The following is a 10368-nucleotide window of genomic DNA, read 5'->3' as shown; positions in this document are numbered from 1 at the left end:
CAACAAGGACCGACCTCGATAAGCAGCCGCCGTCACTACGGTTATCACCTGCACTTCGTGGCACTGAATGCGCATGCGCATGCGCCGAGATCCGTTCGTCAAATACCGATGAAAGTTGGAAAAGGATTGGAGAAACCCCAGAGGGACCCGGAAATGTGCAGTGTCGTCTGTCCCGGATTGGAGGGGCAGCTAATTAAATGTTTGCACTGGCAAAAGGTGCAAATTTCAGATGTTCCGAATACGCATTGTACGCCATGTATTGTGAGGGCGGGTTAAGAGGAAGTGCCTGATAAATCGCTTGCCTGTTTGCATTCGGCAAAGGTGTTTTCGCCGAGAACTCGATATGCCCTTTGTGCTCCCCCTTTGAGCTCTATTGACTGAGAGAGAGGGTTGGGCTGCTGCTCGGCAAATTGTCACAAAGTACACGAAGCACCGAAGGAATGAGGCTGGCTTCCTGTCGATGAAATGATCCCTGAGTATGTGTTTCTTGTTGTGCTCATGGAAGATGGAGAGATGGCCAAGTTCGTGGTGATTTCTGTAGTTTTATTTTCATAAAAATAGATGTTCTTAAAACTAGTAAAAGTCTTAACAACGGTGGTTTAACATAATGAGAATACGTGTGTAAAAATAGTCTGTTAAATAAACTAGAAAACTAAATGGTTAAATTTGGTCAAATGCTGCTGTGATGATGGGCAAATATACATGATCTTAGGACCTACGAGAGCTATAACTGATATAAATAGAGAGTTGTTGCGGGAGTAATCGTCCTAACTATAGCACCAAAACCGAATCGACTTAGGGATAACTAATGGTAACTAGCATCTGAGTGGATTTATTGTCTGTAGTTTGGTCTTCGCCAGCGGAATGTGTCAGCTTCGTTGGGGCACAGTCAACGTGCCCCGTCTGGAGTCGATCTGGCTGCCGACTACGCAATCGTGATGGTGCAGTTGGAGGCGGAGTGCTTGTTGAGGAGCGACATGCGAGAGAAGGACTTGTGGCACACCTGGCAGGCGTACTTCTTCACGTCCACGTGAGTCTGCTGGTGGGCGCGCAGGTTGGAGCGGTCGGCGAAGGAGCGCGGGCAGTCCGGGCACTGGAAGGGCTTCTCGCCGGTGTGGGTGCGGATGTGGCCTTGGAGCAGCCAGGGCCGCGAGAAGGCCTTGCCGCAGATGGGGCACTTGCAGGGCAGCGTGTGGGTGCGGATGTGCATCTTGAGGGCTCCGATGGTGGTGTACAGCTTGCCGCATTCCTCGCAGGAGTGCGTCTTCTTCTCCTGGTTGCACTCGGCGGCCGGGCAGTGGAACTGGCGGTGCTTGGACAGCCCGATGGACGTGGAGTACATCTTCTGGCACTGGTCACACTTGAAGCGGTAGTTCTTGGCGGCGCTCGAGGCGGAGCCAACGGCGCCACTGGCATTTGGAGCACTGCTGGCGGCCAAGTAGGCGTAGGAGCCAACGCTGCCGCTGCTGGAGCTGGCACTGCTGCTGCGGGCCTCGTCGAAGAGGTGGAACAGGGCCGGCAGGGGAATGTCGTTGCGCACGGAGAGATCCTCGGGCTCGGAGCTGGCCTCCGAGCCGGGACTCGAGGGCGGCGTCATCTGCTGGTAGCTGTACACCGAGTGCGGGGAGGCCATCGAGCTGGCCATGGAGCTGGCCGGCGACGGGAAGGCGCTCAGGTGGCTGGCGATGTGCGGCTGGTAGCTGCTCCACAGGGCCGAGATGGGGTTGCATCCGGCAGCCATCACGAAGGCCGACTGGTACGGGTTGGTCGTGTATCCGGCCGTGGCGGCCGTCAGTCCGCGCATGTGAATGTCGGTGGGCTGGGACTCGGGCTGGTAATCCGAGTGCTCGGCTATCGGCGAGAGGAGGGCCGAGCACAGGGGCGAGGCCGATCGCGGAGTCTCCGGGGTCTTGGAGAGGTTCAGGACGTATTCGCGCTTGGCGGGCAGTTCGTAATCCTCAAAGTCCTGCTCGCGGCTGGCCTTGCGCTTGAGCGACAGATCCTGCGGCTGATCCTCTCCGGCGGGGAGTGCGGCAAACGAGGAGTCCTTGGTCAGGGCCAAGGCCTCCGTTTGCGGGTGCTCCTCCACGAAGACGAAGGGGCGCTTCTTCAGCGGGCAGCTCTTGTAGTTGGCGGCCATTGTGCAGCGGTGTGTGTGTGTTGAGAGGGGTACGATTTCCGTTGGGCAAGATCGATCGAGAGGTAGTTCCGGGTTAGTTCACTGAGAGATCGTGGCTGTGAGTGAGTGTGGCGTTGCTTACTCAACGAGCGTTGAGGTTGGTGTGACAGGTCGAGGGCCGGGCACTCTCTTTTATACGCCAGAGCTCGGGGCTGCTGCTTCTCTGCCGCTCTGCTTCTGCTTCTGCTTCGATTTGGTGGTGGTTCTTCTTCAGTTCACACACACACAAACACACACACTAGGTGGCAGGCGCACGTGTGCGTTGTTGCTACCTACCAGCAAACGGCAACCAGCAACAACGACAACAACAACAGGCACATCGACACTTTTCCCATACCCTTATTGCGTGTTTCCCATTTGTCGCTCTCCCTCGCTCACGGGAGTTCTCAGGGGCTCTCCTCTACCTGCGCTCTCCCTGGGAAGTACACCGGAATCCACGAGCGTCGAGCATCCAACGCAGGCGCACCCTCCCCCTCCCCACACACAGAGAGAGGGCAGAGCGAGGCAGGCCGGTGATCCAAACTCTCGGCTCTCGTAGGTAACTTATGACAGCTTCTCGCTTTCAGACCTCCAGTCACCTCTGCTAGCGATACCCAGGGTTCTCCAATTGCCCCGCATCCGTGCTGTAATAACTCGTCAAAACATCTCCTGCCCTCTCCCCGGGTCCCTGTCTCCCCCTCAGGAGATCGTCAATCTCCTGCAGGTTCGGGCTTGGCAGCGCTCTCTTCTCGGAGCTTCTATTTATAGCCGCTGGTATTTTCCACGAGTCAAATTGGACGCCGACTCCCTGTCGGATTGTTTGGGGTGGTTTCTGCATTCCATTTGCGCTCTAAGTGCATCGAGTACTCGGCCGCCGCACATCTGTCCCCGCAGGCCGGGGCCATAAACTGGAGGGGAGTTGAACCTGAGCAGCACGGGCTTCAAAAATGACACCTTGGCGGAGAGGTGCTCTATAAATAGTGCCGCGAAGCAGTTGATAATGAGCCGAGTGCCAGCCCTAGGCTATACTCGCAGTGTCTGCTGGCTCTGGGGTGCACTTTTCTCTGACTTATGAATCATCTCCAGTGCCTCGTTGAGCTCATCGATCGATTCGATGCGATAGACACAAACTAAAGTTCCAACCTGGAGGTCCTTGGAGATTCTACAAGGCTCCTGTGAACTTACACAGTTACAGTTCTTTTTCCCACGCGATATTTGGCTAGAGGAAGCTCAACAAGATAGCACAAGATATTCTTTACCTTTGAGATATAGATTTTTGAGAGGACTGTGAACATCGGATGTACATACAAACGCTTCCGAGAGAGAGCTATTCCAAAGCTATCCTCAAAATAAAGTCTTCGAATAATGCGCTATATATTTCAGAGATCAAAAAATCCAAGGCATATCGAATAGGTCTTACAATTATTGTAAAAAAATTCTTGTTTCCATGCCGTAGATGTACCCGCTATGTATTTTGCGAGTACTTCGTCGGATCATGGGCCGGCTGGAAAGCTTTGATGCAAGTTCTATTTACTGCATTCTACAGTAATTTACGTTCCTATTTGCAATCAATTTAAAAAATATCTTTCTTTGCTATAATTAAATACAAATTTTATGTAAATAAAGTATAAAAGTAAGGAAACTAATTTTTTGGGGCTCTGTAAAACTTTTATAAATGAATTTTATTTTTGAACAATGATTAACAATGAGTCAAAAAGTGTCCGAAATCCTCAACTGCTTTATAAAACAGAAAAAAACGAGGGGGAACGTTGTGAGTTGCTGCGGAGACCGTAACTCTGCAGTTATACCCGATACTAAGTCAGTATGGCTCTCCTCCGGCAGACGCCGCTAATATTAAACGACACGACAAAGAGTGCGTGCGAGAGAGACAGAAAATCAGTCTGAGCGTGACGTCGGGCGCTGCTCAATCGACTCGGCTATTGATGCTTGTCAAGAATATATATACTTTATGGGGTCGGAAACGATTCCTTCTGGACGTTACACACATCCACTTTTACCACAAATCTAATATACCCCAATACTCATTTTGAGTATCGGGTATAAAAACCCTAAACTCAGGAGCATTCTTCTAATTTTAAAAATTATTTCGATTAAACCTACAACGATTGTGATTAATAAATACAATAAAAATTAGTTGTGTTTCAAATCAACTACAACTTTTCGCAAATAGCCTTATAAAAGATCCTTGAAAGATCGTTCCCATGACAGAAAGTTTTGTGCATCATCCTGAAACCTTAAACACTTCCATGTGCAAAAAGAATTCTTTTTGTTTATAGTTGAAAACAACAAAGTTTTACTCATTTGGTCAGATTTTTCTTATGAAAGCTATAGAGTATCACTACAAAATCACTAGAGAATCGCAAAAGTCTGATAAATTAATATTTCGCATATTTTTCCAAGAGGCCTATCCATCGAACTAAAATATTGTAGAACAAAAGGTAAACATTAGTAAAAAATATTCCATACAAAAATTCCACTAAATATTTGAAAGAAATTATCAGAATATTATTGTTGAACCATCTCACGTTGCCGTCCTCCTCCCCTGATCTTTGACTGGCGATAGCCTCATCGCACAAACAACTGTTCCACCCACTTCGAGGCTGAGTCTGAGGCCGAGACTGAGACTGTTACACCGCCCATCAGGACCCACATCTAGAACTTTCCCAACTCTCTCCTCGAAACAATTTTCCCAAGCAGCAGACTGTCGGCTAGAAACCAATTTCCCAGTCATCAAAAAAACCAAATCAGAAGTGCGCATTTTCCGGCGCGGTACACATGGAGGAGGATGAGGTTGTTCCCAGGAGAATATTTGTGAAAAAACCAAAGAAAATCAACCCAAAAGTTTTCATAAACCCAGGACGTGACAACAAAAAATTCCAACGCGATCGATCCTATCCTATCCGAGGATCCTAACTGAAAGCGAAGAATCCCAGGACCGTCAGAATTTCCCTTTCGAACAGGCCACCACCTTGTCCGGATGTGGATCAGCGTTGGATTTGAAGCAATTTCCCGGATTATCCAATTACGAGTCAGCCAAACTCAAGCAAAACACCGATGAGCGGGCCGCGGGAAATGTCCCCGACCCCATCTACCTACCTCTGACGGAATACGTGTGTTATTCCGCGCAATTAACCGCCATGCCAGCTCCAGGACAGTACCTCCTCATCATCACCGCGCAGTGCCGCCGCGGAATTGCCGCGGGACACAGGCCACAGGCCGCGCGGAGAGTCCGACTCCTTTCATTCATCCCGCAGAAAAACCCAGCCACCTTCGGCCGCACTCGCACTTGTCGTCCAATGATCGGTTGGATTACCTGAACTGCAGACTCCGATCCGGGCTGGTCCGCTCATTAGCATTAGGTAGAGATTGTCCGCATAATTTCCACCCAAGCCGTTTCCATCTTTCATTCATGCGAGCCAGCGCTATCGGAATTTCTACAGGTGCTGCCTGGCTTTCTGCTAATCTTGCCTCTGCGCTCTTACCTCTTCCCTCTTGCCTGTTGTTGTTTTCCGCAGACAATGGGCCCGTCCCATTTTTGCACCTTGTGCTGGCTCATTTGTTATAGCCGACAATAGCAGTGATGTAGAGACTTCGAAGGGCATTGTTGGAAGAGGAGCCAGGCTCGTAAATCTACAGAATACTGCAGAGAACTGAGACCCACCAGAGATGAAGAAAATTGACAGAAGAAGAGCGAGAGAATGCCGAGAGGGAACCCATAAGACAGGACCAAGATTCTAGCGGGAATCCATTTGGAAGTATTGCTCTCAAAAACTGGAGGGTACATTTTGGGGACAATTATGATGGTAAATCGAGAAAATGGGTACAACTATATGATGAGGCTGATCCAGTATTAGCCTGGAGATTCTTGGCTTCGGCACCCCCGCAGACCTACAGCGCTAAAAGCCTTCCCTTACGATCATAGCATACTATATGATGACTTTAAGGAACTCTGCAGGACATTCTGCATTGCCCCAATACCCAGCCACCACTCGGTCTACCATAGGGGAGCCGTTTTAGCTCATGGAGTGTGGGATAGGGCCTTGTGTAGCATCAGCAGTAGCGGAACTTTATTCTAGGTTGGTTATCCTTCCCTTATCTCTCTTTTCTTCCCTTAGAGCAGTTTTTCTGCATCTATCATCTGTATCTGCTTTCACAGCTTTCAGGTCTTCGCTATCTTGTCCGTGTTGCCCTATGGCAGTCCCCATCGCGCCATATCCTAACAGCATCTCCGAATCACCGCCAGTGCTCACCTGGCCCGGTGCACCTTTTGCAAAAAGCAATGAATAGAGCCGTGGAGAAAGGAAAGAAAGGAACGAACATTTCGAATACCACCAAAGAAAACAAACTCTAGGCCAAGATATACGATGTGTGATCTCGTTGACAATGAATGGTTGATTGCTACCCCCAGGCCAGGCCAGGACCGGTGCGGAGCGGAGCGGAGCGGAGCGATAGGCAGAGGCCAACTGCAGCTCCTGTTGTTGTTGCTGCTGCTGTTGTTGCTGTTGGTTTTTGGCACACAACAACGAGACTTCGATCCATAAATCGAAGAGGGGAAATCTCTGCCACGGGCCCTGGCTCTGGCTCTGGCCCTGGCCCGGGTGCATTGCACAATCAATAGGTCCACGACACAATAAACCCAACGGCCGAACACTGGGGTAAATGTTTTGAAAAGCCAGCGAAAGGAATTGCTTCCAGGAACCCGCCGCCGTAGCCGTTGCCGTAGCCGGCGTATCAATGTCCTTTAGCCAGAAGAAATCAAAAAGTTGGATCACCTGGCCGTATCGGGTTGTCTGTCGGCGATTATGTGCGGGTGCCGTTTCTGTCTCCATCTCCACGGCTGCGGGGCTACCTGTGTGCCATTGTTCTCGCCAAATTGTGAATGACCCCCGACCCGAGGACCAGGCCCAGGCCCAGACCCCAAACTACCCAAGAAGCTCTATTGTCCTTGGCCTGCACTTGTAGCAGCTGCCTTGACTCCGTCTCCATCTCCATCTCCATCTCCGAGTCCGTTTACGATATCGCTTTGTTCGCGGGACATTCGCGCAGGTTTCGTGCCTATTCATGCTTCGTTATCCTGTCAATGCGTCGGCATTACAGCCATTGTTGTCACCGTGCTGTCGTCATCTGCCCCCCGATTCCCTCCGTCTCCACCTCCATCGCCGACTAAGCTGATTAGGGAGCATTGCGTGTGTCCCCTTGTTGGCCATACTAAACACTCTGTTTAGCCCATTACATGTGTCTCCTAAATGCAGTGTATAAATATTTTATAATTCTGTTGCGGTGATTACAACTCCGACTGAAGAAGAGGAAGTCCTTTAAGAGAACTAGGAAGTAGGTCTTACAGGCAATCATTGAAAGACTCCAGGTGGGGGGTTGTTCTGTATGGAATAGAGTAGAAGTAGAATCACTGTACGTAATATTGGAAGTGAGACTTCAAGGACTCGTCGCTGAAGAAGGAAAAGGGCAAGGGGATGGCCTTAAACGGAAGTCATTCTTCCTTGGGAGCCTACAGTCTCAGAATATATCCCAATTCATACAGCTCTGATATGTTTAGCATAGTGTTCCGATGCATTAATAAGGGTGGACATTTATAGTCTGGAGCAGATCTGGGACACCCTGGAATCTGCCATATCTTACCCCAGTCCGAGCCACACACAAAGTTATCACAGGTCAAGCCATTAACAGCATATTTAACACCTTGGGCATGATTTTAGCCCAAATAGGAGTTCCTCCTGCAAAATAAAAAACCTGAAGAAAAATCAGACCGGGCAGAGGAGGAAAAATCATTGCACCGGGCGGTGACCGGCCAACAATGCCGAGGAAACCCAAAGGAGCGTAGAAAGGACTCGCATCTGCACTTCGGGCAGAGGCAGGAACAGGGACAGGGGCGGCAGGCAGCACAAATCAGTTTTGGAAATATTGTCAACTCGCCGAGCGTCGGTACCGAGGCGATGCGGCTCGAGGGTGGCACGTCAGTGGCTCGGCATTGACAGCTGCAGCTCAGCCCGGTTTGGGCCGGCTCCTTTGGCGCGTCTTCGACTTGGCATTGGCTTGGGTTTTTGGCAAGACGTGCATCTGTTTGCACAGACCAGGCCTCGACTCGGACGTTGACTTACATCTGCGGGCGCACAATGGATAGCGGGGAATAATTCAAGCAAAAGGGAAGAACAACATCCATGATCGTCTCGTCATCAAAATAATCACAGCCAGAGCCAGAGCCAGAGCAGGGGAGGCAGCCAACAATAGAGCACCGTTCGAGATTTTTAATTTCTTTTTTTTTTTTCGTTTTTGGCGGCATGCCGGGCGTTACCTGAGCTCCGTATCCTTTGTTGATTCCCCAGACATGTCCCTTGATTGTTGCCCGTTGCCGGCTGGAGGCTGAGCGGCTGAGTGGTGGCTGCCGCACTCTGGAGGATGCTGGAATTTGAATCGGAAAGGCTGCCAGTGGCTTCTGGGGTAATGCAACCGCAATTGTTTCCTCATTCTTTGTCCTTCGATGGCGTTTTGGCATGTGCAGGGACGCTCGCTTCGTGTTGGGCAAATGAGTTCAGTCCGTCCCGTCTTATTGTTATTGCTTATGCAGATGCAGATGCACATTATTATAGATATGGAAAGTTGCATAACAGCTGTCGAAACAGCACAAACACTGGCACCTTATCATGGAATCGCCTAGCGGGATTAACGGAGCAACGAAGCACTTCTTGGAGACCATCTTGAAGGATCATTCTACTTTACATAGGATTTTCCTTGTAGACCAAATCAATCAACATTCGAGTGGATCCAACCCATCATTTCGATGCTGTCGACCGGTCTATAATTACATGAGAATGTAACCCCCAAATCCCAGTCTTGATATTTCCCTGTCGGGTTTGTCGGTGTCACTGCCTGAAAGTTCTTGGGAAATTTCCCAAACAGAAACTCCCGGATTCGTGGGAAGCCCCTGGCCATCCAGATCCTTCGTAGACTTCGTAGAAATTGCCAATCCTTTGAATGCCCAAACATAATGTGCCCACATTAACAACTGATCCAACCCCAGTCCAGCCCGGTCATTTATAAGCGACAACAATTAACAGGGAAAATGAAGATTTCACAGGAAATTCTCCTCCAGCAACAATGTGCCCCGTTCGCCACCGGGGGATATCTCGCGTATCAACAATTACAAATTATACAAGAGTTTATCGGGCGGCAATTTCCTGACAAATGATCCCAGATAGCAGACTGGTGCGCCGGGGGCGGAACAATCAATCCAACACGTTCTAACGATTTACATGTCAACTTGACAGACAGTCGGCGTGGCTCGCGGAGAGAGAGAGAGAGAGAGAGACAATGGTGTGGAGAGTGTGGAGAGTGGTGGCGCTATCCTAACCGGCCATCGATCGGGACAACGACAACGTGTGTGTCCAGGTGTCCCCGTTACTCCATCGATTTCGAATTCTATTTTTGGTTTCAGTTTGAAATTGGAGTTTCACTTTCATTTGTCAATGCTGTTTGACACCTTGTTGTGTGACAGCGAGCGGCGATAGTCATCGTTAAACGAAACGATAGAACGGGAGAACGGGCGGGTCTGAAGACCAGTCCCTGTACCAGTCCCCGTCCGCGATCCCATCCCAGTCCATGTTTTGAGTAGAGCAAACACAGTTGCGCCAACCGCCAGCCGAATCAAAATTTCGATTATGCCCGCGTGATAATTATGCATGCAGTCGTAAGCTTCTCTTTCTGGAACGCAACTGCTGTCCTATCGGACGACGACAATCGGTCTCATTGTTTCCGTTTCCCACCATTTCCCATTGTACGAACTGCGTCTTTGGAAAAGGCTGCCCCAACCATCCCCATCCCCACACCCATCCCCATCCCCCTCAAATGTTGTCCAGCTGCGCAGCCCCGTGCGGCAGTAAATTTTATGGTTAACTACGTTCCGACATTCGTGCTTTTTAACCTTTTTGTGTGCCATGCTTATCAAAGTTCTCCCCAGCCCCCCCTCTGACCGGAGCTGAAAAGATCCGATGCTGACCCTCTGTTTGCTTTGCCTCCGTCTTGCTGTTCTGTTCATCGCGGTTTCTGTATGCTAATGAGTGCCAAGTGCTTCGATATTGTACAATAATTGTGTGTGTTTCTGTTTGCTTTCAGGGGGTCAGGGGTAAGGGGATCCGGCCCAACCTTCTCCGTCTCAGCAGCCCGAGACACTTGAT

General features: G+C 50.0%; 1 protein-coding gene across 1 annotated transcript; it reads right to left on the bottom strand.

Moving 5' to 3' along the window:
- Positions 1-522: 522 nt before the first annotated feature.
- On the bottom strand, positions 523-2334 carry LOC108164030 (protein snail). The gene has a single exon (XM_017299605.2). The coding sequence runs from the start codon at positions 2138-2140 to the stop codon at positions 926-928; it is 1215 nt and encodes a 404-aa protein (XP_017155094.2). The 5' UTR covers positions 2141-2334; the 3' UTR covers positions 523-925.
- Positions 2335-10368: the final 8034 nt, after the last annotated feature.

The sequence above is a fragment of the Drosophila miranda genome, chromosome 4, assembly GCF_003369915.1.
Source record: "Drosophila miranda strain MSH22 chromosome 4, D.miranda_PacBio2.1, whole genome shotgun sequence".
Taxonomy (NCBI): Eukaryota; Metazoa; Arthropoda; class Insecta; order Diptera; family Drosophilidae; genus Drosophila; species Drosophila miranda.
Note: the sequence above shows the minus strand (reverse complement) of the source record. Positions and strands in the feature narration are given on the sequence as shown.